This window comes from Seriola dumerili, unplaced genomic scaffold (assembly GCF_002260705.1).
Source record: "Seriola dumerili isolate Sdu_G_001 unplaced genomic scaffold, Sdu_1.0 BDQW01000068.1, whole genome shotgun sequence".
NCBI classification, from domain to species: domain Eukaryota; kingdom Metazoa; phylum Chordata; class Actinopteri; order Carangiformes; family Carangidae; genus Seriola; species Seriola dumerili.
In genome coordinates this window covers 17,924,868-17,943,989 of record NW_019174323.1, presented here as the reverse complement: position 1 = coordinate 17,943,989, position 19,122 = coordinate 17,924,868, and the positions used below count along the sequence as shown (strand labels likewise).

The following is a 19,122-nucleotide window of genomic DNA, read 5'->3' as shown; positions in this document are numbered from 1 at the left end:
CACAGATCACTCAGTTTTCACAGTGTGGAAACCTTTCAAATGACAATAAAACACAAACACTTGAGTTAAGATGCGGTGGATCACAGTTAATCACAAATATCGATCAGCTGTCAGGATAGGTGCATGAATGTCTGCTTCAGTTGAGGACTGGTTTGAGTATTAAATGAACAATCTTCTATATGACAAATATTTGTCTACACATTTTGTAAACGTCACGTTATCTTAACTTGAACTATCACGACGTCTTGATGGACAATGTATTAACCAACATTAACGCTGCGCATTACACTAACGCAGATCACTTAAACTGGGTCACATGTGGAGAAACACAAACCAAACGTCGTTAGATTAACGTCGATTAAAATCACCTTTTTATTGGGCTTTGACTGAACACCTCCACGGGCTAACCCAGGTAGACACAGGTTATCAGCCCAGCGGGGCCAGGTACCGTTAGCATAGCAATCGCTAAGTTATCAGCTAACGCTAGCACTAGCTCGCTAGCTTGGTTAGCAAGGTGCATCTTCACCTGAAATGTGATATTAACAGAGATGCTAATTTTGGATAGCAAAAATAGTCTTAAAACAAAATGTACTTACCGAAAAAAAGTGAACCGCCGACTCCTCTGAGTGTCTTTCAGAACAACTGAACGCAACTGAAGACATTTTCAGGCAAACAACATGTTGGAGCTAACTTTGATGAACTAAATGAGTCACCTAAGAGAGGTGAAGTGAATTTATATCCAGCAAAAAGATCAGTTAAGAAAACATTTACGCTATTGTTTTTATGACGTTATTTGTGTTCCTGTCATTTATTTCGGATTAAAAATAGACGGATAAACCAATGTCATTAAGTATATATGTTTATACTGCGTCATTAACGTGTGTTAAAGTGAAAAGCTAACTGCAATTAGCGCGCTAGCCATAACAGCATTTTTTTCAATGTAGAAGAAGCTAATTTTACTGTGTGTTGCTAGTATGTGTTAATGTGTCAGCTGGTTTAAAGCTTAAACAAACTGATGAGAGGTAAATGAGTAAAGTGACTGAGAAAACTGTCTTGTACACACTTGTTCACTTAGACAGAGAGGACCAGGAAACACATTGAGAAGCGGAAGTCTAAACTACCGATAACAAAAACTCCAGAGACTGGCGTTGAGACACTGACGTCAGCACGTAAAATGTCACTCACTGCTGTTAATGAAAGGTAATGTACTCTTGAGGTAAACGTGTTGCTGCGCTACAGCATTGACAGCATTAAAAAGCCAATGTCTTTGTTTTGGAGGGGCGGCGGGGTTGTTGGATCCTTACCAATTTTGAGACCAAACCTTCGCCCTTGTTAGACAGTCATTCAGTAGTTAACGGTGGTCTAGACGGTTTAATGCGGGTCTATTCCGTCTCTGACCAAAGACACATCCAGTAAACTTGACACCAGAGACCGGGGAGGCGTCTGTGGTGTCCTCGGATTACCGGAGTTTTGGCGCCCTCTGGCGCCGCCTTGTTCCCGCTGCAGCGGCGGTAGATAAGAGCGCGCGCTGAGTCTCGTGCCGCAGTTGTAGTGAGGAAGAGGAGCCGCTCAGAGGATCAGGACTAGACCTGCACCAGAAACCACCTCAGACTCAGAGGAGCCGGGAAAGTTACCGGCGGGAAGGAAGATCCTCCTGTAACAAGGTGAGACTTTTAATTTTTAACTGGACGTCGTTCACGGAGAGAAGCGGGAGAAGGGAGCAGCTGTCAGGGCGTAATTAAATAAAATAATTAGTGTTGTTCACAGCTCAGGACAGTTCATTCATTCATCTTCATTCACGTTTATAAAAGATTCATCCTGTCATCATTCATTCTGTAAAGACAGCGTGTGGATACAGTCCAGCTCCTGTCAGTCATGATAACACCTCTCCTGTTGTGTGTTGCTGTGTGTTGCTGTGTGTTTGTTGTGGTGCAGACAGCCTGTCTCCTCATATAGAAAGATGTTACCTGCCTCTGTTCAGCTGTAGCTGCTAATCCTGGATAATCTGCAGCTCTCACACAGCTCTCACACAGCTCCTCTGCCTCCGCTGCCGAAAATAGACCCTCCACCCAACCAGGAGGCGATACGTAGTCACAGAGCGTCAGTGTGAGGGGGGTCAGGTAGGGTCCAGTTCAGTCCAGTACAGCCCCCCTTACTGAGTCTGACACGGCTCTGTATGTCCTCTGGCTGAGGTGTGGACATTCCTATTGGCTCTCACCGATTTATTGATTTGAGTGAAGAAGTCACCACGTGGACTATAGTCAGCATCATCATCCTCATCATCCTCATCATCATCATCATCATCATCATCATCATCATCATCATCATCATCATACAAAACCAGTTTTAAAGTGATCTGATGCCTCTCGCTAAAGATAAACTTTTATTTTGCTTGTTTTTTGGGGTTTTTTTGTTTGTTTTTTGCTGCAGTTTTTTTGTCGACTTTTATTTTGCTGCAGTTTTTTTTTGTCGACTTTTATTGTGGTGCAGTTTTTTGTCAGTACAGTAACTTCCTCCTCGGTCGTTGCAGAGTCAGTTCAGCCTCCTCTTGGCTCAGCTGCCTCCTCTACATCACAGAAAGCACAGCAAATCCCCTCAGAGCATGAGGCCGGGGTGCAGAGGCGGACTGCTGAATCAACAACAAATTGGTCCAACCCCCCACCCCCCATCCCCCGCAGCCCCCGCAGCCTGTAAAGCTCTCAGATGCTACTTCACTTCTCCTTGGGAATAAATTTCCAATTTCAAGGCCGAGATTCATCGACCCACACACGTCAGGAAATCTGTTACTGTGCAAGATTTCTGTTCCTCTGTGGAGTGTGTGGAGAGTGTGTGGAGTGTGTGTGGAGTGTGTGGGCACAGTCTGTTCACTCTTCTGTGTGTGTGTGGGTCCACTCTCCTCCTCCTCCTCTAATGATAGCTCAGAGAGCCTGATGATGAGCCCTGTGTGCAGAGCCGTGATCACACACACACACACACACACTCTCTCTCTCTCTCTCTCTCTCTCTCTCTCTCTCCTTGGTGAGTGTGCAAAGCCGTGATCACACACACTCTCTCTGTCCTGTGTGTGTGTGGAGTCAGCTGCAGCTCTGCTCCAGTGCCAGTGCAGTAAAGCTTTTTATTATTGTACCACAGATCAGTGTCGTTGCTCTGCAGCTGGCAGCATGATGAAGGACTGCCTGCAGTTCCTGATCGAACCGGCCAAGAAGCTCAAGATCCGCCTCAAGGTACAGACACGCAGCTCTGGGTTCACCGAGCGCCGAGGTCAAAGCGTTCCTCTGGTCATGATTCTCCTTTTACCCGCAGGAGTCTCGGAAGCAGGTGAGGCTGGAGAAGAAGGTGCCGCTGGTGGAGAGTCAGTTGTTCATCATGGAGTTAGCTCGAGAGCTCAACAAGATCTGCCAGGTGAGGTCTGCCTCTCACTTCCTGTTGTCACTCAACAGAAGTGCCCCATGTCCAATCCAGTCCCAAACACACTCAACTCCGTGTGGAGCCACTCTCGCTGTGGAGGGTCTCTTCATTAAGGGGGAGGGTCTAAATATACTGGGAAGCGTTGGGATGCTACGTTCAGAACAATTTTGTAATCAAATCAATATTTATCAAAAAGATAATGTTTATCACACACCAGCACCAATAAAGAGGTAGCGACGTGGCCCTCATCACATTCATACTGAGCTTGTGAAAAGAAAATTATCCATTGAACAAATAAAAATTCACTCCCATGCTTCTTTGCTTCTTTGCTTCTTTGCTTCTGCTGAACATGTTTTCGTTCGTCGTCTTAATCTAATTTTATCCTTATTTTTTCCACAGTTTAATTTTCAATTATCAAGTCAAATAAAATTGGGATTAGCCCGAAGTGTCTCTGCCTCGCACTTCCTGCTGTCGCTCAACAGGAAGGTCCGATCCCAGTGGCCCCCTCTCAGACTCTGAGGCACTTAGTGCCGTCTCACTGTCAAACCATCGAGGACATGAGGCCAGACATTTTGAGCCCTTTATGCACACTTTCCATGGGGACTTACCCAAAGTTCATAGCGTTGTGACATTAAACACGAGGTTACCGTGGTTACCAAGCTTCATCCGGAAGCGTAAAAAAACTGTAGACAACGGACTCAGAGCCTGAACTGTGTGTCGTTATCTGTCGTCTGATGACAGGATGGTAAACTCCAAATCTGCTTTCAGACCTGATCCAACATTATTATTTTGTTGACAAACAGGAAGCGTAGGGAGAGAATGTCCCAAACCCACAATGCAACCTGTTTTACGTGATGTGTCACACACTCACTGACCAGGTGACGTCAGTGATGTCTGTGCAGGTTCAGGGCTTAGGCCTTCGGGGGGGGGGCACTGGGATTGGGCCGAAGTGTCTCTGTCACTTCCTGCTGTCACTCAACATCATGGCCCCTCACTCCTGTCTTGTCTCTACTCCAGAGGTCAACCATCCTGGGCCACATCTGGACCAGTGAGGACATCTGGCCCCCCAGCGTGTGTCGGGACTTCATCGTGGAGTGGGCCGCTGTATTAGAGAAGAGAGTGCAGGTATGAAACAGGTGTCACGTGACTTTTCCTCCCGCAGCATCACCGTGGCATGTTGGTGTTTAAACGTCTGTTTGTGGTTCAGCCGAGGATCGTCTCGTCCGAACACCAGTACGAGAGGCCGGAGAAGAAGGACTGGAAGGGGCACCTCCTCTGCATGCTCGAGGCGGGGGGGGAGTGCGAAATGGGACCCCACAAACGAGTCATCATGGACTGGACACGGGAGGTGAAGAGCAGACCTCAGGTGAGTGTAGACAAGTGGAGGTGAGGAGGCTGCTGGGCGATTAGACTCTGACCCAGTTCCCTCCTGGTCCTGATAAAGATGATTAACATAAACCTTTGACAGTCATCCCATCATACTCGTAATGTCCTGGACCTTTATAAACCTCACACCACCACCCTCCCCCCTCCCCTCCCCCTCCAGCCCAGCGTGTGGCCGGGCGAGCCGGTGCTCATGATGCTGGACGACCTGGAGTTCCAGTGGAAGAGGGGCCGTCTCCCCAACCTGCTGCCCGCCATGGAGCTGGTCATCCTGGCCGTGCTGAACGCTGACAGCCCTGTGAAGGTCTGGAAGTCTGATCAGATCGGTTCATTAAAACCTTAAAGGACTGAAAACATGATCGGTTCAGTAAAGAGTGTAGAGCATCATGTCTGTGTGATGTATATATATATAATGTATATATGATGGATGTATATACGCTACACGACGTCCAGATAATCCCTTTATCTGATCGCTCCACTCACCTTGGCCTTCTGGGTCTTTACGTTTCTGTGTGTGTGTGTGTGTGTGTGTGTGTGTGTGTGTGTGTGTGTGTGTAGGAGGATGTGACTAAGCAGTGGCTGGTGAGGAAGCAGAGGTGTCAGAGGAGCGGTGAGTGGATCATCGTCTCGTTAACATAGCGAGTGTGAACTGTTGTAAACTGTAACAGAGTGTGTGTGTGATACTGATCATTATTGATCTGTGATCAGAGGACAGGAGGTGTTGATCTGACTCTCTCTCTCTCTCTCTCTCTCTCTCAGACGCTGGGCTCAACATCCCCCACAGTGGTGAGTGGACACCTGAACACTGCTCACCTGATCTTTATTACATCACAGTCTAACACACACACAGGGTCGTATGCGATGTCACTCTTTACACTTTATTCAGACGTATTCAGACTCGACTATTGATTATTTCATTTATCAATCAATGACATCAAACATCCAGAGGAGTTTAAAGAGTTCACTGATTTCATCACTTTATAAAGTTCATGTGTTGAACAGACTGAGCTGCTCTCACACAGACACATTCAGTGTCACCTGAGATAAAACCTCAGCATTCACTCTGGTTTAAACTGGTCTGGTCTGGTCTGGACTGGATTGAACTGGAGTGGACTGGTATGGTCTGATCTGATCTGGTCCGGTCCGGACTGGACTGGAAAGGTCTGGTCTAATGTGACTGGACCAGTCTGGTCTGGTTGGACCATAAAAGACAAAACAATGAGCTGATAGAAGCTGAACCTGAATGAAGCTGGTGGGATCTGTATCAGGTGTGTCAGGGTCACATGACCTCAGTGATTTGATTGATTATTGATATAAATATTGATCACAGCATCTCCTCTTTCTCTACAGTGTGGAACTGGATCTGTGAAGCCGCAGGTATGAACCCTCCTCTCTCTCCTTCATCACCCTGGTACCTGACTCTGTGTAACCCTCCTGTCCTGGTCTGACTCCACAGACGACGTCAGTCTGGATCCGGACTCAGCCAACCCAGACCTGCTCATCTCTGCTGATGAGAAGCGGATGCGGTGCGGCCTGGAGCGCCGGGACGCCCCGCGGTGCCAGAGACGCTTTGACGGCTGGTGGTGCGCCGCGGCCCAGGAGGGCTACGCCTCCGGACGTCACTACTGGGAGGTGGAGGTGGGCGAGCGGGACTGGCGACTGGGAGCGGTGAAGGCGTCGGCCGTGAGGCAGGGCTTCCGCTCGCTCAACACAGACACGGGTTACCTGACCCTGCGTCTGGAGAGGGGCTCAGACCTGAAGGCCCTGACGGTTCCCGCCACCACGCTGTCACAGAGCCTGGTGCCCAGGAAGGTGGGGGTGTTCCTGGACTATGAGCAGGGCCAGCTGTCCTTCTACGACGTGGAGAAGCGCTCTCACCTGTACACCTTCAACGAGAAGTTCACAGAGGAACTGATCCCCGTGTTCGGGACTGTGGAGGTGGTCAAAGACCTGGTGATCAGGCCTGCAGACCTCAGACAGCCGTGCCTCTGCCCGGGGCCCTGCCTCTGGAACTGAACCGTCTGAGACCCTGGTCCTCTCTGGTCCTCAGTCTGTTTGTATTCTGCTCAGTTCTGTAGTGAATCTGAATCCTGTTCTGGTTCTGAACCACAAGTCTCTCTGGAGAGGGTGGGGGTGAGGGTGGGGGTGGGAGTTGGGGTGGGGGGCTTGTGAGATCAGGAACCAGAACCACCATCGTTCTGCATCACAGCCTCTGTGACTCTGCCTTCATGGAGACGTTTTATGTTCTGTTTTTCACTGTCCAATCAGATTCAGACGTTTCAGAAACATTTTTCTTTTTGGGTCAGAAACATGAGTCACATGGTTTTCATGACATCACGATCTGATCACGTTTTTATTACTTATAGATGAAAACTAACTTCAGTCGTGTGATAGAAGCATGAAGCAGAGAGCAGCTGATGGGGGGGTTCAGCTGATGGGGGGGGCTCAGCTGATGGGGGGGTTCAGCTGATGGGGGGGGGCTCACTAACAGCTGCAGGTCAGACAGACGGGCTGATGCATGTCTTTGCTTCTTTGTCTCGAGCTTCATGAAAACATGTGTCAGGCATGAGCTTCTTTCTGCAGCTGTGTTCTTCTTCTTCTGTTGTTTTTTTCTCCCAAACATCAATAAATGAACCGTGAACGCTCCTCTGGTTGTCAGTGGTGACACATCATTCAGACACAAATTCATTACAGAACGTTTTAATGTCAGATCTTTAATTAAACAACAGACAGATGAGATCAACTGTTTAAAGTGATACACGTGGATCTGAACTACATGAAGATTTACTGAGTCTGCTTCTGGTGAAAAGTTGATCCAACTCTAAAAATATGTTTTACAAAAACATCAACAACGACATCAGGCCGAGATAAACTGAAGCAAATACAATCTTTCTGTCCTCACACACCACTTCTCTCTCAAACATCTCCTCGTTAAAATGTAAAGAAACACATGAAGGTGAAGCAGTGTTGACCACACCGTCTGAAATGTAAAACCACGTTACATCATGATCATGATCAAGCTCCCTGTCAGAAGGAAAACATATGAATCAACAAGCACAAACCTGTGTCTGCAGAAACCTCTCTGTTTGGTATTAAATCCACTGTCAGTCTGCTTCAATAAAAACCATAAAAAGTTAAATATACTTGGAAAAACTTAAATATACAAATCTATGAACAAGAGTCCAGAACACTTGACTGTGATTCTCCTGGTCTCAGACTGGATCAGAACGCACCAGGTAAAACTCAGACTGACGGTTCAGTCACAACACGGGCTGAAATTTAGTGAAAACTTTATTTATACAGCTCTTTTCTTAACAAGTGGACAAGTGGAGGAGACAAGGGGACAAGGTCACTTTGGATTAATGAGCCACAGTCAGTTTACTGATCTACAGTCAGATTATTGGACCATAGTCAGACTACTGATCCACAATCAGATTACTGGTCTACAGTCATATTATTGGACCATAGTCAGACTACTGATCCACAATCAGATTACTGAGTGCTGGTCTGTTTAAAGCCCTGGTGTGTGTTATCAGACCTGAACCAACAGAGGGAGTTTTACGCTAGATGAGGATGAAGGTGGAGAAACGAGTGAAAACATGAGAAGCAACAGTGACAGTAATGGAAACATTAAATGAACCTGGTCTGTGGAAGACACACAGTTTGTAACAGACATGAAGGAACTCTCTTCTCCTTTGTTTACTGCTCACACACACATAAAATAAACACTGAGTGTGTGAGAGAATCTCAGATATGATCATGTTGGTCATTTAGTTAAATAAGATCTTATGATTCGTAGAACATCTTCTTGGTGACAGTCGTCCCGCCCATGACGCTCCTCTGAACCACCTCCTTGGTGATCTGACGAGTCAGCATGCCGCTGGTCTCTGTGTGCTGTGTGGTCATCATCATCCCGTCTGTCAGAGAGAGACAGCAGCTCATTCATCAGTCAATAACTCTTATTTACAGCAGAACAGAGCTCACACTAAAACTGTGTCTGTACCTGAGAAGTAGGGGTCGTTGAGCATGGTGTGTGAGACGTTGGTCCGTGTGCTGACTTCTGTGGGCAGGTGGAAGACATCCCTCTTCGTCATTGATTGGCTGTTGAACTGAGACAGTGCACCTGCAGAGGGTGAGGAGGGAAAGACATGCAGATTTTTAATCCTGAAGTCCTGACCTCATACTGCAGCTCAGAGCTGACTGGTCTGACACGTCAGTCACAGGAAGTGATGAACTGAAATTCATCTCACCTCCATCCTGAGACTCGATGGTGATGATGCCCTCCCTCTCTGGACCAAAGCCTTGTGTGGTCCGAGCCTGGACTTTGAACTTGTAGGGGACGTTCTCAGTCAGGTTTGGGACGGTCAGACTGGTCTCGGTGCTGTCGCCGTTCACCTGGAAGGAACGCACGTCACCTGGAAACAACAGAGGACCAGAAAAACACAAGTTCACAACCGAGAGTGAAGAGGTGACAGGTGCAGTGAGGGTGTCGTCTTACACAAAAATAACTACAAAGCAGAAGACTCACCTCCACCGTGCAGCTGTTCACAGGTGACCACGTAGCCCAGGATGTCTCCGTTGGGTTTGCGAGGTTTCTCCCAGCTGAGCTGCAGAGAGTCGGGACTCAGAGCCGTGAAGACCAGGGGCCCTGGAGCACTGGGAGTGCTCAGAGTGAAGGGAGATCCTGCAGCGACAGAGGAGAGCTCAGACACTGAGGGACACTGACACTGACTGATAAAGTCACGGTCTCTGTGGGTTACTGGACCAGTACCTGGCATGGGGCTGAGGGGGCTCTTGGGGTCGACAGCAGACTCGATGGTGATGACGCCCTCTCTCTCTGGACCCCAGCCCTCCTGGCTCTGAGCCTTCACCTTGAACAGGTAGGAGTGATTGGGCAGCAGGTCCTGGATGATCACAGAGTTCTCTGCTGGGTTCGTCACGTTGATGCGCTTCATGTCGCCTTCAGGAGAAGACACAGGTCGGTCAGCATCAACAGGAAACACTCAAAAATGAATTTAAAAACAATTTGAGAATGCACCTAACCAAGACTAACCCAAACTTAACTAAAAAAACTAAACTAAACAACCCAAACTAAACTACACTAAACTAACACAAACTAAACGAACTCAAACTGAACTAATTTGAACTAAACTAACCCTAACTAAACCAAACTAAACTAAACTGAACTAAACTAAACCAAACAAACTAAAGCAAACAAACCAAACTAAACTAAACTAAACAACATAAAGCAACCCAAACTAACCCAAACTAAACCAAACTAAACTAACCCAAACTAACCTAAACTAACACAAACAAAACTACACTAAACAAACTCAAACTAAACTAAACTAAACTAGCAGCAGTTTTACCAGGTCTGGTTCAGTAAATGGTCCGTCAGGGTTCACTAACCTCCGTTGAGCAGCTGGTACAGGACACAGTAGCCCTGGATGTCCTTCTCACACTGGGGCTCCTGCCAGCTGACTTTGAGGGCCGTGGGGCCCAGAGCAGAAAACACCAGCCTGCTGGGGGTGTCAGGGACACCAGGGGACAGTCGAGCGTCTGGTGGGTGACAGAGAGACCAGAGTGAGAACTGCATTGTATGTATGTAGTATGAGTATGATCAGTGTTAATATGTTGTGTATCTGTTGAGAGTGCGAGGTTTAAGAAAGATGGGGAGAGACTGAGACAGAGTGTTATATACTCCTTGTTTTGATTGTTATTCTTTTACGCAGACATCATTTACTTCAACTGATGAGTGATGAATATGAACTTGCAGAAACCTTTTATTTTCTCGTCTGTTACAGTCAGATCACTGATCATCAGCTCATGATGCTGTTGTTAGTAGAGACTGATGGGAAATCTCTTCTTGTCCTTGTGGTCAGGTAGAGAAGGGTGACCAGATGTCCCTGTTTTCCGGGGACAGTCCCTGTTTTTGGTGTCCTGAATTAAAAACCAGACGTCTAGCGTTGTGCTTGTTTTGGCCGACTCAGGTGGCTAGCTGCTAGCTACAGCAGCTTCAGAAGTGAAGCTAAAACCACTGAAATAGAGTTATCCAATCAGATTTTTCTTTTTTTGTTGTCTCTAGGCAGAGAGATTAGTTGGCTCACTCACTGGTTAGGAGTTGATAACCAGTCAGTAAACTTACAAAAACAAACATACCCAAAACCTCCCTGCCGGAACTTGAAAAGAATTTGACTTCACACGAGAATATTCACAACCTGGAATACTTTTATGAAAAGTGATTGATTAATTATGATGAAAATGATTCTTGCTTTTGATGATCTGTGGACCCTTACGAATTAAAGGAATGTAAATAATTGTCGAGTAGATAGACAATTGGACTTCAAAACTGATTCAAAGGTAGGGAGTCATCGTTTTATCCGTTGTTCTTCACCATAGTGTATTACAGTACAACAGTTACCATGTTCAGAATACAAGAAACCAGGACTATCCCCTTTTTAATTTCATATGTAAAATCATTGGATATTTTAATGATATATTAATCGCTGAACTAGAAATGTCCTCGGTTTTCATTTCAGATATCTGGTCACCCTAAGGTAGAGGGTCTGTCAGAGCTTCTCTGACAAGCTGAAGAAAACTGGGCTGAACCAACATCTAAACAGTGATCATCCTCCAGCTCAGTGTTTTGTATTGTAGAGGGAACTGTATGCTGATAGGACATAATCTAGTGGTTTCCAGTAATGCATAAAATGAGTGATCTGAACACATAAAACAGCAGGTTTGATCAGATCCAGGAGGGAGACAGAATCAGACACTCAGAGAAGCAGAAAGAGAGACGAGCTGCGTTACACCTCACTCCCAGCAAACACATCCACGGCCTCATGCTCGTATGTTGCAGACTTACCGTGGAGCACCCTGTCCAGATTATATAAGGCTTCGTTGACCTCTGAAGACTGGGTCCTGGCCCTGGGACCCTGAGACAGGCTGTAGCTGAACTGGTTCTGAGAGCTGCTCTGCATCCCAGCGTAGCCAAACCCACCTGAGGGCGCTTTGAGCAGGGAGGGGGGCAAAAGAGGAGGACACCGGAGTGATAAAGAAGAGAGGCAAGTGGCAAGGGAGAGGGGCAGGTAGAAATAAAACACATGGAGGACAGATGAGACAGGGGAGGGAGGGAGAAACAGCGATAGTCAGCAGAGTGGATAAGCCTGGTGTGCAGCCAACAGCCCCAACCCTTAGCTTACAGAAGTTCAAGCTTCATGTCAAGGCGTCTTAAACACTGACTGTCTTTGACCAGAGAGACAGAGCTGATCCTCCGACATTCACTTTGGAATAATTCAAACATCACTGAGGACTGAGACCTACCAAGAGCTGGAAACTTGGACGACACTTCTCCCATGACGATAGAGTCCCGGATGTGTTCGTCTGTGTAAACTCCTCTCTCTGAGCGCTTCCTCATGATGACCTCTGAAGTGTGGACTGTCCCTCCCATCAGGTCCTGTCTGTGAGAGCTTCCTGCAGGAGCAGAGACAGGTAAAGGATGAAGACTCACATTCTGCCTGAGTGTTTCTCTATGATATCAATGTCATCCATCTCACCTGGTCCAGTCATGTAGGTGGTGGTTGTCTCTGTGCTGTAGGAGCCGCCGCCCCCTCTGTAGTTGGAGCTCAGGGTGGACATAGGAGAGGAGGAGGCGGACAGGTTGCGGGTCCCTGATCCTCCTGGGAAGAGGAAGCTCTGATCCCACTTCCCGTTCACGGTGTAATCTGTGAACAACGGGAACCACAACTGTCAACACACGGAACCTGGAGGATTTAGCAGTTAGCATCCTGACACTGAACAACACAGTGCCACTGATGTGAAGCACCCAGAACCAGGCTGGACAAGGTCTACAGACAGGAAGCACCAGCAGTTTATGACCTGTAGCTCCAGTACACATGTGACAGGTTACAGATGCAGCAAGAACAGTTTAACAGATGAGCACCACCTACAGGCAGGGAGAGAAATGTCAGTGTTCCACCTGCAGGAAGTGAGTGTTTGTCTTTTTGTAGCTGCTAAACTTTCTCTCCTTGTATGACAGTGAAATTATTTCTGTTGTTTATTCATTGATGTTTGATTCTGTAACACTTTCTGCTGACGTCTCCAGTAGTATCATTATTAAAAAGGAAGCAGAGGAATAACTAAACATAAGACACACCGAGAGCAGGAGAGAGTCATTGCTAACTGCTAAGCTAAAGAAGGTAGCAGATCTGACTAGCATTTAAACAACAGGAACACCAGCAACTGGAAATGAGACATTACACTTAGTGCAGCACAATAAAAGCCCTGTTAAGAAATAAATGGTTTCTATTCACTTAAACGATAGAGGGCTTTTAATTTGAAACGGTGACAGGAAGTGATGAGTTTGTATTAATACATAATGCAGTAACTTTAACATGGCGAACGGGAGCGCCTGAAAACGAGGCTTCGTACTAAATGACCAAATCTACATGTCAAACAGAGGGAGTTAGACACAAAGACCTGCTACGTTCTCCAGGTAAATAAAGGCCCCGCCCATTTTTTGTGTAGATACAGTAGTTAAAAACTGTTGTGAATCCACTGTAAACGCCCCCTGATGATGTCATAGAAACTGCCAAATGGTTTTGAAACAACCAATGGGAAAAGTCTAACACTCGGCCGACCAATGGTGTAACTTCATCACTCACTCAGTCACTCACTCAGTCAGTCACTCGATCGGTCAGTCAGTCAGTCAGTCAGTTCTGGCCCGTGGATGGTCCAGCCAAAAAGAAAAAAGACCGAGAGTCTGCAGACACCTTAGTGGCTCTAGATAAATGCTAATGTTAGCGTGCTAGCGTGCTCATAATGACAATGGTAACAGACTGGTGTGTCCTGTGTTCATCATCTTAGTTTAGCATGTTAGCATGCTAATCTTTAATTTTTTCAAAATGTGTTCCTGGAGACGCCAACAGGACCAGGAACGACCGCTTGTCTCAGGTGTGTAGTTGAGATCAAAGTAAGACCGAGTTCAAAGATGGAGGTGGTCTGACCCAGGACCCAGGAGTACTGAGTCCTGATGTAATAATGTAGTAACGACCACTGAGCACTGATGGGTCGGAGTGTGAACCTATCGACGGACGTTGTGGCTGCTGTGATCCCATCACAACACTGGGACGACAAAATAACACCAACCTCCTGATGACACTACAGGAAAAGTCCGGGAATCTCTTCTTTCCACCATCTCATGTCAACCCATAGCCGGTGATATTCTTCAGTCTGGACCAAAATGTTTTATCAACACAGTGACATTTCTTGCCTTGTATATAAAATGCAGCTGTAACACTCGTTTCCTGCAGGTGGCGCGGGTCGCAGAATAACAGTAGTTTATTGGCTGTAGGTGGTGACATCACCATGTGTTCCTCTGCAGGTCTAAACTGCTGCTGCTTTTATTCTGACATGTGGAGAACTGTGATACTGGTTGAAGAGCTCGACCTGAGGAGAACCTGCAGCCTGCTGAAGGTGATGAAAACAAACACAGCTGCGGGAACAGGTGTCGTCACCGTGTTTCATTAATGAAGAGCCCATTATTTCCATTCAGCCGCACAGTGACTAAAGCCTGACACACACCGACAAGCTGCCTCCACATCACTACCTCCCCAGTGGGACGGAGAGAGGACAGACAGAGACAGGCACCTGGAAAAGCCTGCCCCCGATCATCAACTGGAGGTGGGGCAGTTGATGCCAGTTTTCCTCTCTGAGCTGGAGGGAGGAGAGGTGGGAGAGGAGCCAACGAGGGGGGAGGGGAAACTGAATGATTGGATAAGTGATAATGATTCTGAGCAGATCAATCGCAGAGGCAGAGAGAAACGCTGGTCGCCTTGACGGGCACATGACTGGCCGTGCATATCAGCTGGCATGCTGCCTATCTGTGGGTCTGGTGGAGGGGTCTTCACCTGGCAGAGGGTGGGGGGCCTCATCTGAGCTGGTCTCTGTGTCTGTGCTGAGCCGACTGGGGATGACGTCCACCTGCTTTTTCCACGACACCTTACGCAGGTCTAGGTGGGAGCCCACCAGCTTCACATATTTCCAGCCTTGTGTTTGGGGTCAGGTAGAAGCAGGCGAAGAAAACAAGGACCAAGTTTGTTTTTTACTGTACATTACTTTTTCAGAAAAAGCTGCAACACATTCATGGGATTACATCATAAATATGTATTTATAGAGACTAGTGAGGGAGGTCCTGTCTGTGATTGTACAGGACTGGTACTGCTGCTGGCTGGGGCGGTGTCTGCAGAGTAAATCCCTGACAGATGGAAGTGAAAAACAGGCAGTGATGATGTGATGATGCCAGAGCTTCTCAGCTCGGCCTCCACGCCCCTTTTGTAAAATGAGGAGGGGTGTTAACATGAACCTCTTCAGGCTTCACACAGAAAAGCAGAAATGTAAGACTGATTTCCTCCAGCTCTGATCTGACCAACTGGTCACCGAGCTGTCTGTCTCCTCTCACAGCTCAGTCACACCACAGCTCACGTTGTACAGAAACACTCAGCTACAAGGACTAAGCAGAAAGCCTGAGAGGACAGAGGCAGCTCACAGTCACATCACTGTCAGCTGTGAGGAGCAGCTGGTGGTTTCAGCTCTGGGTACCCACCATCACCAGAGACGCTGGGGGTCTTGGAGCCTGTGGGGGACTTGAGCACCTCATTGCTGTACATCAGGTAGCTGTCGTACTCGTCTCCTGCCTCTGCGTCCACTATGGGGACGTCTGGGATGATGGGAACTAGGGACAAAGAGAAAGAGACAAACCCTCTTAAGGAATCAGGCCTCACTGTAACTGTTGTCCAGACGTGTTTGTCTGTGACTTACTGGACAGAGGTCGGGCGGGCTGTGATGCCAGGTTGATGGTGGCGTCTCTGAAGGGACCCCAGCCCACGCTGTTCTTGGCGCGGACCTTGTACTGGTAGGTCTGGGCGCTCTGGAGGTTCTCGATCAGCAGCATCCGTTTCTTGGGGTTGTCAATCTTAACTTTCTTGGCGGGGCCCACCGGCTCTGTGAGGAGGAGACAGTGTTAGGACCTGATGACATCATGTAACCGTGGTGACAGTATTTCCTGTTCTGGGTGGGACTAGGCCTCGTACTCTGTTCGTCGTCGATGGGCGTGTAGATGACCTCATAAGCCGTAATGTTTCCGTTCGTCTCTGCAGGCTCCGCCCAGCTGACCTGAGTGACAGTCGGACTGATGACGTTGAAGGCCAGACGTCCAGGTTCACCAGGCACTGCAGGAGAACAGGTCAGACTTAGTGTATTCATAACACCAGTGTTTACATCACTGCATTAACATACAAAGTAGTTATTAATAACCTGGGAGTGATTCTCTGCACACACAGTGGTGGATTTATAAACAGCTGATGCAAAAAGCAAACAATCAAACACAAACAAACAAACAAACACAAACAAACAAACAGACAGACAGACAGACAGACAGGCAAGCAAACAAATAAGTAAACAAACAAACAAAGTATGAATTGTGTCAGCTGTAGCTAACTGGTTCTAACTGGTTCTAACTGGTTCTAACTGGTTCTGACTGGTTCTAACTGGTTCTAACTGGTTCTGACTGGTTCTCAGTAGTTACCATCCTCCAGGGTTTGGCAGGGAATGATGTCGGTGTTGTGGCCGTCTCCCATTGAGTTGTAGGCGCACACTCTCATCTCATAGTCACAGTAGGGGTAGAGGTTGGTGAGCTCAGCCTGAGGAGTCTTCACGTCCAGGACCTGGGCGTCTTTTTCTGGGTCGCCGTAGATCCAGTACTTCACCTACAGAAAGAAAAGACGCAGTGTTTGTCTGTTGTAAATGATGTGGACTCATTCTAGCTGAAGCTTCTGTTCTCGTTGACGTGATGTACCTTGTACCCCGCGGGGTTACCATGCGGTGGGTCCCAGTTCAGGCGAATGCTTCTGGGTCCAGTTGACTTGGCTTTAGGGTTTCCTGGAGAAAGCAGGAGACCACCAGGGGAGGTGGCCTTCTGGTTGATGAAGCCCTTCTGCTGCAGGTTCATAAACTCAGGAGCTGCAGGAGGTGGAGGAGGTTAGGATGAAACAGAACCTCAGTCCTAGAACAATCCATCCCATATCTGTATCATGTTATCTCCAGCTCCACGTTCTCCTCAGTATATCTTACCTCCGTCCGTGACGTTGACCAGGGTGGTCTTCCTCTCCCCAACAGAAGCATTACTGCTGGGGTCAAACAGCTCCAGGTGGAAGGTCTCAGGCTGGATGGGACCAGGATGGGCTTTGGGGTCGATCACGATGTTCTTCTCGGTCTCTCCAGGACCGAACTTCAGGGGGCCGGACAGCTCGAAGCGCTGGGCCTTCTTGGTGCGCCATTTCACCGTGGCAGGACTGTCGGTGTTTCGACTGCGGACCACCGGGATGGTGTAGGTCGGGTCAGATGTGGTGAAGTTCTGGGTGCCCTTCTTGAACATCATCACACTGGGCTCTGGATAAAATAAGATGAAGGTGATGAAGAGAAGAAACCTTAGAGATCAGCGTGTTGACCGGGAGGACGGGGAAACGCGTCCTGCGTCTGCTCACCTGGTTGGTCGGCAATGGTGATGGTAGTTCTCGGGTAGCGTCCCAGCTTGGCGCCCTGCCGGGGGTTACTGAGGTCCATGACAAACTGCTTCACCTGTTTGTCCTCCAGGAGGCCGTCCTTCTCACCCAGCTCCAGCAGACGGACAGGAACTGTCTTCTGGGTCTCACCAGGACCGTAGGTCAGGTCTCCTTCCACAGTCACATAGTCCTAAACACAGAGACAACCAGGTGAGCAGCACAGTCTGGATGAAGACCTGCACCTCACCTACGACTCAGACCCTTTACTCAGGTAAGTACCAATACTGTTTGAGTCAGGGTAGAAATAACCGCCACGGATTAAAGCTCAAGTCCTGGACCTCTTCCTTTTTAACAAGTGAGAACCTGATCCAGATGAGAGAACAGAAACCCAGACTGGACCGGTCTGTATCGGGACAGAGAACCAGCTCAGCTCAGGGCGGAGCTTCAGGTCACAGCTCACCTTCTTGTCCTTGGCCGTCAGGTCCCGCGTGCGATAGGTGACCTGTGTGCGTCCATCCTCGATGATCTCTCTGCTGATGGGGATATTGGCGACTCCGTCCTGTCTGCTGTAGGTGTAGGCGGGCTGGAGGAAGGAGAACACGCTGGAGGCTGCGGAGAGGAAGAGGAGGATCAGTTCACCTGGTTTTCTTTGACTGAACAGACAGGAAGTAAAAAAAAAGTGAGTTTCTCACCGTGCTCCTTGATGATGGTGATGTTCACCAGACGTTTTCCGATCTCAGCGATGCCCAGTGGAACGTCCATGGCTTCCACCTGCAGCTGCTTCTTGTCATCGTCTTCATCCTTGACGAAGAGCGGCACGTGAACGTCCACTGACTCCACCCCCTGTTGGAACTCGATGGCTCCTGCAGCCTCTGCACAGACGGATCAGGTATGATGATGACGACATTGTTATCAGTGATGGAGACACAGGAGATCAGACGGGGATCAGCATCACTCACCTCTGTCTGTGGCCACAGTGTAGTAACCAGGAACCACTTTGAGTTCGTGGAAGTTTCCGGACTGGACGTTCTTCTCTGTGAGTTTGACGATGTCATGGTAACTGCTGCGAGGAGCAGACAGGACGGTGTCCACGATGGTGTAGTCCTGCCTGAGGAGCACAGGGAGCGCAGGGAGGGCAGAGATGTTAGACCTTGACTCACCTGTGGGTCCTTAAAGAGACAGTGAACTCTGTGTGTCCAGCTGAACGTTACCTTTTCCCAGCATTCCTCTGCATCCTGTAAGAACCACAGCAGATATCAGTGAGAGAACACACACCAGTACACAGTGTAGACACAGGTCTGGACCTGGACCTGGACTTCTTACCTGAACGTGGTCTTCTGCACCTTCTGGCCCCCGGTGACTTGGTTGTACACCTCATTCAGCTGGAGGGAAGAACACACAGGTCTCAGTGACACACTCATCGTTAACACACTCACACACTTGTTCACTGACACACACGAACACACTCACGTTGTCAGCCACTTCCTTGCGGAGCTGCTCAGCGTCTCTGGACTCGTGGCGAGACAGGTTCTCAGAGAAGAGGCGGTTCAGCCGGAGAGAGACCGGGAACTGGACTAGAGACAGAGGAGACAGAGGTTAAATCTTCCTCAGACCAGGTGAGTTCACTGCTTCTGACAAAGGCCGAACGGCCGAGCACTCACTGGTCTCTTTGGGGTTGGGCTTCATCAGAGCCAGGGGGTGGTTGGCTCCTCGGTGGACATTATCTGTGACCTTCCAGCGAACCACATCCGTCCCTTTGGGGGGACCCGTC

At 48.3% G+C, this 19,122-nt stretch overlaps 2 protein-coding genes across 3 annotated transcripts in view; one reads left to right on the top strand and one right to left on the bottom strand.

Moving 5' to 3' along the window:
* Positions 1 to 1,462: 1,462 nt before the first annotated feature.
* Positions 1,463 to 6,907, top strand: LOC111220285 (butyrophilin subfamily 1 member A1-like). Its single transcript, XM_022743319.1, has 10 exons — positions 1,463 to 1,664; positions 3,133 to 3,224; positions 3,304 to 3,402; positions 4,426 to 4,533; positions 4,616 to 4,774; positions 4,955 to 5,095; positions 5,350 to 5,401; positions 5,551 to 5,577; positions 6,142 to 6,168; positions 6,248 to 6,907. Exons 2-10 carry the CDS (start codon positions 3,162 to 3,164, stop codon positions 6,805 to 6,807), a joined length of 1,236 nt encoding a protein of 411 aa, XP_022599040.1. The 5' UTR covers positions 1,463 to 1,664; positions 3,133 to 3,161; the 3' UTR covers positions 6,808 to 6,907.
* Positions 6,908 to 7,492: 585 nt separating this feature from the next.
* Positions 7,493 to 19,122, bottom strand: part of itgb4 (integrin subunit beta 4) — a 19,827-nt gene continuing 8,197 nt past the window's right edge. The window contains exons 20-42 of one of the 2 annotated variants that reach the window (XM_022742969.1): positions 19,013 to 19,122; positions 18,822 to 18,925; positions 18,675 to 18,733; positions 18,563 to 18,586; positions 18,311 to 18,459; positions 18,044 to 18,223; positions 17,812 to 17,960; positions 17,334 to 17,541; positions 16,921 to 17,238; positions 16,646 to 16,809; positions 16,376 to 16,556; positions 15,882 to 16,019; positions 15,610 to 15,792; positions 15,395 to 15,523; positions 12,348 to 12,515; positions 12,115 to 12,264; positions 11,657 to 11,800; positions 10,201 to 10,350; positions 9,563 to 9,751; positions 9,320 to 9,475; positions 9,042 to 9,206; positions 8,795 to 8,914; positions 7,493 to 8,708 (exon numbers count right to left, since the gene is read on the bottom strand). The exon at positions 19,013 to 19,122 is cut by the window's right edge and continues 85 nt beyond it. In XM_022742969.1, the coding sequence (XP_022598690.1) occupies positions 8,578 to 8,708; positions 8,795 to 8,914; positions 9,042 to 9,206; positions 9,320 to 9,475; positions 9,563 to 9,751; positions 10,201 to 10,350; positions 11,657 to 11,800; positions 12,115 to 12,264; positions 12,348 to 12,515; positions 15,395 to 15,523; positions 15,610 to 15,792; positions 15,882 to 16,019; positions 16,376 to 16,556; positions 16,646 to 16,809; positions 16,921 to 17,238; positions 17,334 to 17,541; positions 17,812 to 17,960; positions 18,044 to 18,223; positions 18,311 to 18,459; positions 18,563 to 18,586; positions 18,675 to 18,733; positions 18,822 to 18,925; positions 19,013 to 19,122 (3,469 nt within the window). In that variant the 3' untranslated portion in view covers positions 7,493 to 8,577. The remainder of the gene's footprint in view (positions 8,709 to 8,794; positions 8,915 to 9,041; positions 9,207 to 9,319; positions 9,476 to 9,562; positions 9,752 to 10,200; positions 10,351 to 11,656; positions 11,801 to 12,114; positions 12,265 to 12,347; positions 12,516 to 15,394; positions 15,524 to 15,609; positions 15,793 to 15,881; positions 16,020 to 16,375; positions 16,557 to 16,645; positions 16,810 to 16,920; positions 17,239 to 17,333; positions 17,542 to 17,811; positions 17,961 to 18,043; positions 18,224 to 18,310; positions 18,460 to 18,562; positions 18,587 to 18,674; positions 18,734 to 18,821; positions 18,926 to 19,012) is intronic. The other variant, XM_022742970.1, reaches the window with a different exon arrangement.

Coding starts and splice junctions, on each gene's coding strand:
- LOC111220285 (XM_022743319.1), top strand. CDS start 3,162: ATGATGAAGGACTGCCTGCAGTTCCTGATCGAACCGGCCAAGAAGCTC. Junction 4,534..4,615: donor TATTAGAGAAGAGAGTGCAG/GTATGAAACAGG, acceptor TTTGTGGTTCAG/CCGAGGATCGTCTCGTCCGA. Junction 5,578..6,141: donor GCTCAACATCCCCCACAGTG/GTGAGTGGACAC, acceptor CTTTCTCTACAG/TGTGGAACTGGATCTGTGAA.